The following is a 12,958-nucleotide window of genomic DNA, read 5'->3' on the forward strand; positions in this document are numbered from 1 at the left end:
AGGAATGTGTATTTATTTGCTTGTCGTTTTTCTACCCTTAGACTGTAATATGTATATTTTGTTCACTGATAAATTCCTAGTGTGCAGAACTTGCCTAGCAGAAAGTTAGCATGTAGTAAACTTTTTTTTTTAAGTAAAATAATGAATGGTGAGTAAATTTGACAGCAGACTGGGAGCGTTATGGACTCAGTTTCTAGTGCTTGATGTTGGTTCTTAATCACTGGTGACTGAAGTCAATCAGATGACCAGACCCTAAAGAGTTTCAGCCAGGTGACCATATTGATGAAGAGATTATCCTATTACCCAGTTGCACATGAGTACTTCCTTATTGTCTGAAGTTTTTTTTTTTAAATGACTTGTTTCATTCATGTGAACCTCCAAAGACAGTAATTTTATTCCTGTGTAGTTAGTGTTTAATTATTTGATTCACTGTTTACATATCAAGATGAATTGTCACTTGAAAATACTCCTCATACATGATAATAAAAATGTCATTGGTATATAGAGGATACTAACCAATGTATTCACACTTCCATGAAGGCTTGCATGTTGAGTTTCTAAAATTACTTTCAAATAATTATTATATACAATTTAAAAGTAGATTTCCATTGATCATAATTATAGTTTAATGTATGAAGCAAGTATACCTGTCTCATCCATTTTCTTGAATGCTGTAATATTTATCAAAATATAAATATATGACATATATGATTATGTCATAGCTTGTTAGATCTCTCTATATATGAATATATACAGTAGCTATATATGATTATGTCATTATCTTATTCAGATTAGCTCACAGTCATTTCCTTCCCTCATGGTCTAATGTTATAAAATGTGAATAAAAGACAAATTTCCAAGCCTTGCAGGGGTCCCTGGGATTTGATATGAAACGTAAATACATTTCGATATGCAGTACTTACTAAAAATACTAGAAGGACTGGAACTTTTTTTTTCTTTTCTTCCATATTTTTCCATAAAATGGGTGGCTACCATAACACAAATTTGAACTCACATACTGTTGAATATATGGAACAAGTAGGTTCCTGATTTTTGAATCATGAACTCAACTAGCACTTACAGTTGAGTGGTTCAAAGAACACTTAAAATTCAAATATCAAATAGACTGAAATAAAAGTGCTGAAATTAGATTTAATTTAACTTTTCTCACATTTTGTTGCTTCACTGTACATCACTATAGAATTGCAAATCTCTTACTGATCCTAATCAGGAACACAATTGTCACCAATACAATATGATTACGTGGAACACCCGTGCATTATTTATGATTTTTTTATTAAGTTTTTTTCTTGTTCAGTGTTGTGGCACGTGTCCTAGTTTTTAAAATAATGCTGGGTACATGCTCTAAAGTAAAGAAAAATCCTTATTTTTGCTGAAGAATTTTCACCATATGTCTACATTGTACTCAGAATATTCAGACTATGTGAATAATGCTATTGAAAAAAAAGTTTATAGATTTTCAATGATTTTTCTTCTTTTCAGTAATATCTCATGAGAAGGAAAAATATGTCCTGATGTTGATAAAACATTTTTCTTTCAAAGACAGACATTCTTTAACCAATTAAAAATACATCTAAATAAAGCAGGGTTGTTAACTGCTGTTGAATTGCCCCGACTGATGACAATCAACCTCTTGTGCGATGGGATCGGACCTTTGTGATCCATAGGGTTTCTGTTGGCTGATTTTTTGGAAGTAGATTTCCGGGGCTTTCTTCTTAGTCTGTCTTAGTCTGGAAGTTCCACTGAAACTTGTTCAGCTTTATATCAACACTTAAGCCTCCACTGACAGGTGCCTGCACTTGAGGTGCATTGGCTGGGAATCAAACTAGGACCCACACATAGAAGTTAAGAACTCTACCATGGGAATACCACTGCCCTTTAGTAAAGCAATAAAGATAGATTTTTTTTAAAAAAGCTAACATTTGTTTTGGAAAAAATGTGGCAAGCATTCAAAACAATCTTTACGCAGTAGACAGGTAGAAAGTTCCTGATTTTTATGACCCAGTAACATAACATTGAAATTACATTCAGTTTATTGGCCAAAGTCTAGTGCATTTACCAAATGTCTTAGTTTTTTGTTTCCACTAATACAGCGTAAACATTATGTCATGCCGTTAAGAAAATATTATAAAGTATTACATCAAATACACAACAATCTTTCTCCATTTTCCACATGTTAATTGAGGAATTCTTTAAGAATTTCTCTGTTTTCAAAGCAATAACTTTCTACAAGATTACATGCTTATGACAAGACAGCTGTCATGTATTTAAATCCATTTGATCATCCATCGACTTTAATTTTTTTCAGGTTTTAAAATAATTACTTTGATGGATTATATGTATTTGTGTTGCAGATATTTAAGGTTGATAAGAAATACATTATAGTATTTGAGCTTCTAAACTATAGGAGCCTGAAAATCAGAGTTGCTTTTGTACTAAATTTATTTGAGGAAGCTAATTTCTAGGTAAATTTTAAATATTCAAAAATTTTTCTTGGGAGTTCTATATCCAGTGAATAAATAAAATGTGTAAATTTGGAATAGAAAATCATATTTAAACATAGGCTTGTTTGTGGTAATGATACTTATTTGGAGAAATTTGGAATATTTGCAATCAATTTGATCAAATCAACTATAAAAATTAAGAGAAAGGATTGCAGTATTTGAAGAAATAAAACCATTTTCTCTAGGTAGTTGATGCATTTATAGCTTTAGACACTTGAGGTCTCTCTTCGACCCGGGGCTGTCATAGATACACAAAAGAGGAGGCGGAGTTCCACATCAGTTCTGGCCATTGTAGTTCACGGAGTGTGAGGCCATAGTAGAACAAGATTTTTGTGTTTTAACCCCAAATGAGCGGCAGGTTTTGACATCCGAGGCTTTCAGCTTGTGCTATGGTAGGTTCTCCCAGTAAAGGCCTGGGAGCCCGGCGCCTGCTGCTTTTGCTGCTGCTCTTCGCAACCCGGGAGGCGGTGAGCGGCCCGGTCCACTACTTGGTCCCCGAGAAGGCTAAACACGGCACTTCCGTGGGCCGCATCGCCCAGGATTTGGGGCTGGAGCTGGCGGCGCTGGTGCCGCGCCTGCTCCAGGTGGCGTCCAAAGGCTGCGGGGACCTTCTGGAGGTAAATGTGCAGAACGCTATTTTGTTTGTGAATTCTCGGATCGACCGCGAGGAGCTGTGCTGACGGAGCGAGGTGTGCACCTGGAGGTGATCGTGGACAAGCCGCTGCAGGTTTTCCATGTGGAGGTGGAGGTGAAGAACGTTAACGATAACCCGCCTGTGTTCCTGGGATCATAAAAAATAGTGTCCATTTTAGAATCTAGGCAGCCTGATTCTCGGGTTCCACTAGAGGGCGCTACTGACGCGGACATCGGCGCCAATGCTTTGCTAACTTACAGGCTCTCTCCCAGTGATTATTTTTCAATGAAAGTAATTTCGAAAAACCATCAGAATAAATTGTTAGTACTCGTATTAAAGAAATCATTAGACAGAGAAGAAATTCGTGAGCACTCCTTGTCACTAGCAGCCACAGACGGAGGCAAACCTGAACTCACAGGCAGCGTTAAACTGCTTATCAGGGTACTAGACGTCAACGACAATGCTCCTGAGTTTGAACAATCAGTGTATGAAGTAAGTCTTCGGGAAAATGCCATAAATTGGACGTCTGTGATAAAGTTAAATGCTTCACATGTGGATGAAGGTTCCAACCAAGAGGTTACCTACCACTTTAGTAGTAATATTTATTTCATGATACCAGAAATATTCACCATCATTTTAAATACTGGAGAAATACGACTAGAAGGGAATTTAGATTATGAAGAAATTACCTCTTATGAAATCCTAGTGGAAGCAGCAGATAAGGAGATTCCGCAAATGAGAGGGCACCACACAGTCCTAGTAAAATGTCCTGGATATCAATGATAATGTTCCTGAAGTATCAGTAACTTCGCTGTCTTTGCCAGTCAGAGAGGACGCTCCACTTAGCACCGTCATTGCCCTGCTCAGCGTGTCCAACCGCGACTACAGTGCCAACGGACAGGTGGCTTGCACCCTGATGCCCGATGTCGCCTTCAAGCTGGTGCCCACATTCAAGAATTACTACTTGCTAGTGCTGGACAGCTCACTGGACCGCGAAAACGTGTCTGCCTATGCTCTCCTGGTGACAGCACGGGACCGGGGCTCGCCATCCCTATCGGCCATAGCCAGCGTGTCTGTGGAGGTGGCCGACATGAATGAAAACGCGCCCGCGTTCGAGCAGCCTGAGTACATAGCGTTCGTAAAGGAGAACAACCCGCCGGGCTGCCTCATCTTCAGTGTCAGCGCGTGACGCGGACGCGCAGGAGTACGCGCTGGTGTCCTACTCGCTGGTGGAGCGGCTGGTGGGCGAGCGCGCGCTTTTGAGCTACGCGTCGGTGCACGCCGAGAGCGGCAAGGTGTACGCGTTGCAGCCTCTGGACCACGAGGAGCTGCAGCTGCTGTAGTTCCAGGTGAGTGCGCGCGACGCGGGCTTCCCGCCTCTGGGCAGCAACGTGACTCCGCAGGCGTTCGTGCTGGACGAGAACGACAACGCGCAGACGCTGCTGCCGCCTCGGGCGGGCGGCGCGGTGAGCGCGCTGGTGCCGCTGTCGGTGGGTGCTGGCCACGTGGTGGCGAAGGTGCGCGCGGTGGACGCCAACTCGGGCTACAACGCATGGCTGTCGTATGAACTGCAGCCGGCGGGGGACGGCACGCGCATCCCCTTCCGCGTGAGTCTGTACACGGGTGAGGTGAGCACGACGCGCCCCTTGGACCCAGCGGAAGCGCCACGCCAGCGCCTGCTGCTGCTGGTGAGGGATCACGGCGAGCCGCCGCTGGTGGCCACAGCCACCGTACTGGTGTCGCTGGAGAGCGGCCAAGCGCTGAAGACGTCGTGGCGGGTGTCGTCGGGCCCCGCGGGCCCGGAGGCGACGCTGGTGGATGTCAACGTGTACCTGATAATCGCCATCTGCTCAGTATCCGGGCGGCAGAGGGTGTGCTCTGGGGAGGGGCCGCCCAAGACCGACCTCATGGCCTTCAGCCCAGCCTACCTCCGGATCTGAACGTGGCAGAAAGAAATGAACATCCAGAAGCAAATTCGTGTCTTTCCGGTAATGTAAGTCCAACTTTGGAGCTTTAACTTATCTGACAATATTTTCAAATGTCACTTAAAGAATTTATTCAAGATGTTCGCTAATGTTGAACCAAATCTTGCCATTTAATGTAGCTATTCTCTTACTTGAAGCTGTGTCTTGAATGGAATTTAAAAACAAAAAAAGTAGGGACAAACTGTCATGCTCCTTGATTGAATGGTAAGATAACTTAAAATATGTATACTTAAATACTATGTAGTGCTGTTCATATTTAACACAGGATCTCAAAGTGGTCAAGTACTGAATGTGGTCAGAATAGAGATGTTGTTACCTATATAAAAAACAAAACAAAAACAAACTCGTTGCCGTCGAGTAGATTCCGACTCATAGCGGCCCTATAGGACGGAGTAGAACTGCTCCATAGGGTTTCCAAGGAGCCCCTGCTGTATTGGAACTGCTGACCTTTCGGTTAGCAGCTGAGCTTTTGACCATTATGCCACCAGGGCTCCGTTATTATCTGTATCTGCTAGTAAAATGTCAAGGCCTGGACAAATAGGCAGTTACAGAAACCATCTGCCTTTTCATAAGGTTGCAAATTTTAAAAATGGGCAATAAAAAGAATAGTTTTAAGTAAATGTAATTAAAAATGTGTCTGCAGTATTAGATAATTTTTTATTTCCAGGTTAAAACATACAACCACGACTTTTGTTGTCATTGTGGACAATTTCCTGATGTCGCTGACCTTGAGTTCACCTGAGTCTAGAAGGCTTAATATTGTATGAATTTGTTACTTAGGAGATCCAGTGAGGAAGCACTTATTGAACACCTCCCATTTACTTACAGACGTTTTCAAACCCTTCATTTTCACCTTGTTCAAACCTTTTAAGGACTTTGTGATGTGGATACTTTAGTCCCATTTTGCGGATGAGTGCCTGAGGCTCAGAAAAACTAAGTTCAGTATTTTTTTTTCTAAGTTTTCTTTGTCTAACCAAAGTGTGCATAAAGGAGGATCCTATTGTATTCGTGACTAAAAAAACAGACAATAAAATGTGACTGTTATTAGAAAGTTTTCTGGAAACAAAGCAGATTAAGCCATTCCCTGTTTATGCGAACAGTATTCAGAAAACAGTGTAATTCTCATTGCTTCAGCAAAAGAGCAATATAATCAAGTAGCTGGAAAATGCCTTTTAAGGGACAATTAAATGATCAAGCAATTGAGTGGGATAGAGTAAACTATGTTTTAAGGCCAAACTGAAAATCGTGAATTGTGTTGAAAGGGTAAACATATTATTTTCTTTTTGAGGTAGAGGCAGGCATTTGAAACTAGAAAGGTACAACTTGCTTCTTTAAGAATTTATATAGGTTAAGAAAGCAATAAGCTAACAGTGCTTCAGTGAGAAGTTAACCGTAGGATTATTAACGGAATTAAACATCATTTGATGAATACCAATAGCCCCCCTTTTTTTTCAATTTTGGCTGACGGCATTCAGGCATGCCTTCATACAACTGCATTAGGATCACTGTCAAAAACGGAATTTTAGATTGATGCATTATGAACTCGAGAACAGCCAAACAATTCTTTCTGTATTATAATGGTTGTTGTGAAGGTTAAAAGTTTTCCAGGTTAGTTGAAAGTAGTAACTTGGAGGTGGATTTCAAATATTAATCACTATTGAAAGCAAAAGAGGTGGGTTTAGGGCTACAAAGTTTGAAAAGCAATTTTTTATGAAAAGGTACTTCTAGAACAGGGAAAAGATTATTGAGGAGTTGTATTTTATTTCAAGTATTTATTTTAACATAAATATGAGTGGATTCCCTATTGGTAGTTCTTGTCCCACTCAGAATCTTCATGTAGTTGATACAACTTCAATAGTGTTGTCTTTCTTCACAAGATTTGTCCCAGGAAATGCACTGTATCACTTCTGTTCTTTATAGAGATGAACCAGTTGCTCTTTTTACTTTTCCACCTGTTCTTTCCTCTGATTCATTCATTATTCATTGACTACTTTAGTATTAATAAAAGCATAACGTAATATAGATTTATGGCAAATTCTATTTTTAGTGCTTACTTCATTATATGTTTACGATTTAGATTAGTCTTTCATTTAGGAAATTTATTGTCTTTAAGATGGCCATGCCCTCAAAAGGTGAAGTTATATATGCCAAAAACTTATTATCATATTCTAACCATTGTTATGCAATTGGATTAATTTTGCTTAACATTAAAAAGTATCTGAAAGAACTAGACAAAGAATAACATAACCTTTATGATTGTACTGAAATCTTGAGAATAACAGGGTTATTCTCATTTTTCCATGGAAACTCCAATTTTCAAACTCTATAATGAAAACAAAAACCATATAGTTTTCAGTAAAATCTTGATGAAAAGATACATTATTTTTTGTATTATTCAACTTTAGTAATTAGTTTTGGCCTCCATCAATATTTATATCATAAAGTGCCATTTTATTTTCAGGTTACCTTGGTATGATGATACCAATGCAATTTCATCTATAGGAAAATACTGTCTTTTCCATTGCCTATAATTCTATTTTCTGATATAACAATAAATAATTAGAAAAGTAAGGTATCATTTGAGGCACCTTTAAGACTTGAGGTCAGCCAAGATTACAAATACCCAAAGGGCTAAAGGACCACATGAACCAGAGACTCCAGCAGCCTAAGCCCAGAAGAACTGGATGGTGCCCGGCTACCACCACTGACCACTCTGACAGGGATCTCAATAGTCCTGGACAGAATGGGAGAAAGCCGTAGAATAGAATTCAAATTCAAGAAAAAAAGACCAGAATTACTGGAGGAACACCTGAGACTATGACCCCCGGATGCTCTGCTAACTCAAAACTGGAGTCAGTCCTGAAGCCCACTTTTCAAAGATAAGACAGGCATATAAAATGAAAAATAACACACATGAGGACCATGCCCAAAAGCAAGACGAGAAGGCAGGAAGGGACAGGAACTGGATGAATGGACACAGGGAAACCAGGGTGGAAAGGGGGAGTGTGCTGTCACATTGTGGGGATTGCAACCAATGTTACAAAACAATATGTGTATAAACTTTTAAATGAGAAATTAATTTGAGCTGCAAACTTTCATCTAAAGCACAATAAACTTAAAAAAAGAAAAATACTAATGAACAGAGGAAAAAAGAATACAAATAAATGAGAATGAGAAATAGTTGTTCATTTTGGTAGTGGTGTAGTGATTAAGTGCTATGGCTGCTAACCAAAAGGTCAGCAGTTGGAATCCACCAGGTGCTCCTTGGAAACTCTATGGAGCAGTTCTACTCTGTCCTGTAGGGTCGCTATGAGTCAGAATCGACTCGACAGTGACGCGTCAGTGCTGCTTACCAGTATTTCTGTTCTTCTGAGAACACCAGAGGATTGCATTTCCCTGTTGCCTTGAGGTGGCCTGTGCCTATGTGATTTTCTTTGACCAATGAAGTGGAATGATGTGTGTCCAGGCAGAAGCACGTAATTGTCATCTTTTCTGCTGTGTCTTCCTGTTGCAGCAATTATGGAAGCACAAGTTGATATTGAGAGGCTACAAGATCAAAGCAGTGTGGGATGCTGAACCAACTAGTGGAGAAAAGCTGTCTTAGGGAATTTTCCATAACCACAGCGGATGTTGTAGGAGCAAGAAATAAATTTGCATTTATTTTAGAGGGAAATCTGAAATATTCAGTGCACAGAAATATATTTATTGGGGTTCAATGCCTGCAAGCTGAATGTGAGCAGAATAAACTCTAAGAGGAGAGCATTACAACAGGTTATATGACTGATTGCTGTTAGTTGCCATTGAGTCGATTCCAACGGGCGACCTCATGTGTACAGAATAGAACTGCTCTGTAGGGTTTTTAAGTCTGTGACCTTTTGGAAACAGATCTCCACGCCTGTCTTCCAAGGCGCCTCTGGGTATGTTTGAACTGCCAGCCTTTTGGCTAATAGTCAAGCACTTAACTGCTTGTGCCAGCCAGGAACTCCTTAATACAACTGAGAGGAGAACATTTTTATTGACATTTTTACTAAGGTATCTAATCATTAAGCAGATTAGATTACATGGACTCCACAGAAAAAATGATTGTGTTGTGATTTCTTCTTATGTAAAAGGTAGAAGAAAAAAACAGCAAACTGAGATAAAAAAGGTAGTAAGCACCTCTTCCTTTTTCTTGCCTAGCATCCATTTACCTTTCTTACAACAGAATTTTTGTTTTCCTTTGGGGCTTTGTAGTAGTTTGTGGAAGACTGGTTGAAGATTTTGCAAGAATAAATGCTTGGACGTATAAACCTATGGAACTGACAATTTGCTTTGATAAGTGCAAAGGGTACAATTTTAGCACTGGGTACTAAAAGATGTCAAGTTGGTAGGTATTTGTTGAACATGGCTTCTCAGTCTCCTTTCCCCACTGGGGAAAATGTGCTCTTGGTTCTGTCAGTGGAACTCTATCTCTCTGGTTTGGAGGTGGGGATATTCCAAGTCCTTGGAACGCTGAGTAGCAGCACAAAAACTCATACCCTCAAACATGTAATCCTGAAAATCCTGCAAAATTACCTTATACAATTTCAAAAGCTTCCTCAAACAAGCCTGTTTCCTGGATCAACCACCTGGATTCTGTGTTTAACTCTGTTATATCTCAACATTGCCATTTTACTATATTGGCCACTGGTTATATAAAAAAATACTGGATATCACACCGATATAGTTGCATTGCAGCTATGTAATGATGTAATAGCCAATCTGTAACTATGTGCAATCAATTTAAGCTCTAGGAGAATTTGTGTATATGAGACCTTGCCCTGCCTTTCACAAGAACCAACCTCCCCATTCTCAGTCCACATCATTTAGATAAGGCTGATTCCATCTCCCGGTGTGAACAAGTGACAAGTGTCTGGCCAATGTGAGAGCCATCAGAACTACTAACTGAAGGAAAGACACATCGTCCAAACTGGGTCAAAGAACATACTATCTAGAATTTTTACTAGGCTATTAGGAAAAAAGCAATTTCTTTTGAGAGTTGCTACACTGGTAATATATAAGCCTAAATGCTGATTTGGTTATTTTGCCATCACTTGGGAGAAGTTTACCTAAGAATAAGGTTAACAGAAAGGAAAAGAAATTGTAGATATGGGGATAATTTCCTACGGCATTATTAAAATGTGTAGATCCAGCTCTGCTTGAAACCAGTAAATCATTACCCATGTCCATGTATAAGCCAATAAAAGAGAGCTTAAGTCAGTTTAGTTGGGATTCATTATTAGATTATTGATTAATATACATCTACACTTCCATAGATGGTGTGAATAAGTATCTTAAGATATTGGACTTAAAGGAGAAATCATTATTGGGCTCCAGTACCAGGAAAAGCTAACTTCTTTTGAGCAAGGATTTTTCTTTTCTTTTATGGACACTGTGAATCTTGCAGTTAATTTTGTTTTCCTCTTTTCTCTAGGAATGTGAAGACAAAATCTGTGACCTACTTAATTGATAATCACCTTTTAGTATGCATTTTGTACACTGACTCCACCCCTGGATTTCCCCTTCTTTAACCTAGTATTATCTTTATTCTATTTTCATTTTGTGTGTGTGTGTGTGTGTTAAGGGGTCAGGTAAGGTTAATAAAACACTATATTCTCAAATAATTAACACAAAAGAGACCAATTGTATCGTTCTTGCATCAAAACCCAAATATAATAGAAAAAAAGTAATCTTAAATTAAGAGTACATTATCCAAATGAGGATAAAATAAATTAACTTCCAAATATCTATAAACAATTTTAAAAAATTAAATCACAAAAACCAATAGAGGTATACACAAATACATCTTCAATTGACTAAAATACTCTTTGATTGGTATGCACTTTGTTTGAATAAATGGTAAAAGAAAGATGATAATATGTTATAAAGTTTAAAATAGGTTTTTTTTTCTTCCCAAGATAGAAGCTATGAATAAACTTTGACGCGAAAATTGTTTCATTTAAAATCTAGGTGATTTTAGCCACATGATGTCGCTGTCTACCACAGAGTGCTCTCTAGAAAGGAAAAACATCAGAAGCCCCTTTGTTACTCCAAAGAAGAGGAACAATAAGAGAAGCGGCAGGACTTGAGCAGAGAATAGAAGACAATATTTACATTTTTTCAAAATATGATTTTCTAATTTGATCAACTCACTGACTATTGGTAATGGTGTTTTCTACAAGAGGGGGCCGGAAAGTCCGGCGCCTGCTGTTCTGGCTTCTGCTCCTCGCCGCCTGGGAAGCGGGGAGCTGCCAGGTCCACTATTCCGTCCCCGAGGAGGCCAAACACGGCACCTTCGTGGGCCGCATCGCGCAGGACCTGGGCCTGCAGCTGGCGGAACTGGTGCCGCGCCTGTTCCGGGTGGCGTCCAAAGGCCGCGCGGACCTTCTGGAGGTAAATGTGCAGAACGGCATTTTGTTTGTGAATTCTCGGATCGACCGCGAGGAGCTGTGCGGGCGGAGCGCGGTGTGCAGCATCCACCTGGAGGTGATCGTGGACAAGCCGCTGCAGGTTTTCCATGTAGAGGTGGAGGTAAAGGACATTAACGACAACCCGCCGATATTTCCAATGACAGTAAAGACTATCTGGTTTCATGAATCGAGGCTGCTTGATTCGCGGTTTCCTCTAGAGGGAGCATTTGATGCGGACATCGGAGTAAACGCTCTGCTCTCCTACAGGCTACGCTCCAGTGAGTTTTTCTTTCTAGACATACAGACAAATGATGAACTAAGCAAGTCTCTGTCTCTTGTACTGAAGAAATCTCTGGACAGAGAAGAAACCCCTGAGATTAATTTGTTACTGGTGGCTACTGATGGGGGCAAACCTGAGCTCACGGGCACTATCCAACTGCTTATTAAGGTATTAGATGTGAATGACAACGAACCAAGTTTTGATCAATCAGTTTATAAAGTACAATTGTTAGAAAACATCGCAAACGGAACCTTAGTGATTAAACTAAACGCTTCTGATGCAGACGAAGGATCAAACAGCGAGATTGTGTATTCACTCAGTAGTGATGTGTCTTCCACTATACAGACCAAGTTCAAAATAGATGGCAGCTCAGGAGAAGTCAGAATTAACGGACAACTAGATTACGAAGAAATGAAATCCTATGAGATTCAAGTCATTGCAGCAGACAAAGGAATTCCATCAATGTCAGGACATTGTAAAATTTCAGTAAAACTCGTGGATATCAATGATAACAGACCAGAAGTCTCGATATCGTCTCTTTCACTCCCCATCCAAGAGGACGCTCCACAGGGCACCGTTATTGCCCTCATCACGGTATCCGATCGCGACTCTGGTGCCAACGGGCAAGTGACCTGCACCCTGACACCCCATGTCCCCTTCACGCTGGTGTCCACCTACAAGAATTACTATTCGCTGGTGCTGGACAGCGCCCTGGATCGCGAGAGCTTGTCGGTCTATGCGCTTGTGGTGACAGCGCGGGACGGGGGCTCGCCTTCTCTGTCGGCCACAGCTGAAGTATCCGTGGAGGTAGCCGATGTGAACGACAACGCGCCGGCGTTTGCGCAGCCCGAGTACACGATGTTCGTGAAGGAGAACAACCCGCCGGGCTGCCACATCTTCACGGTGTCAGCGCGCGATGCGGACACTCAGGAGAACGCGCTGGTGTCCTACTCGCTGGTGGAGCGGCGGGTGGGCGAGCGCGCGCTGTCGAGCTACGTGTCGGTGCACGCCGAGAGCGGCAAAGTGTACGCGCTGCAGCCGCTGGACCACGAGGAGCTGGAGCTGCTGCAGTTCCAGGTGAGCGCGCGCGACGCGGGCTTCCCTCC

General features: G+C 40.9%; 2 protein-coding genes across 2 annotated transcripts in view; both read left to right on the forward strand.

Moving 5' to 3' along the window:
• Positions 1-2,914: 2,914 nt before the first annotated feature.
• LOC101344971 (protocadherin alpha-8) lies at positions 2,915-5,492 on the forward strand. Its single transcript, XM_023735621.1, is given in 5 exon segments — positions 2,915-3,200; positions 3,203-3,924; positions 3,926-4,332; positions 4,334-5,079; positions 5,082-5,492. Coding segments are annotated over 5 exon segments (2,256 nt in total). The 3' UTR covers positions 5,177-5,492.
• A 5,835-nt stretch (positions 5,493-11,327) lies between these two features.
• Positions 11,328-12,958, forward strand: part of LOC101345221 (protocadherin alpha-2) — a 2,511-nt gene continuing 880 nt past the window's right edge. Inside the window, exon 1 of the mRNA XM_023735517.1 lies at positions 11,328-12,956. Within this exon, the coding sequence (XP_023591285.1) occupies positions 11,328-12,956 (1,629 nt within the window). The remainder of the gene's footprint in view (positions 12,957-12,958) is intronic.

This window comes from Trichechus manatus, unplaced genomic scaffold (genome assembly GCF_000243295.1).
Source record: "Trichechus manatus latirostris isolate Lorelei unplaced genomic scaffold, TriManLat1.0 scaffold00080, whole genome shotgun sequence".
Taxonomy (NCBI): Eukaryota; Metazoa; Chordata; class Mammalia; order Sirenia; family Trichechidae; genus Trichechus; species Trichechus manatus.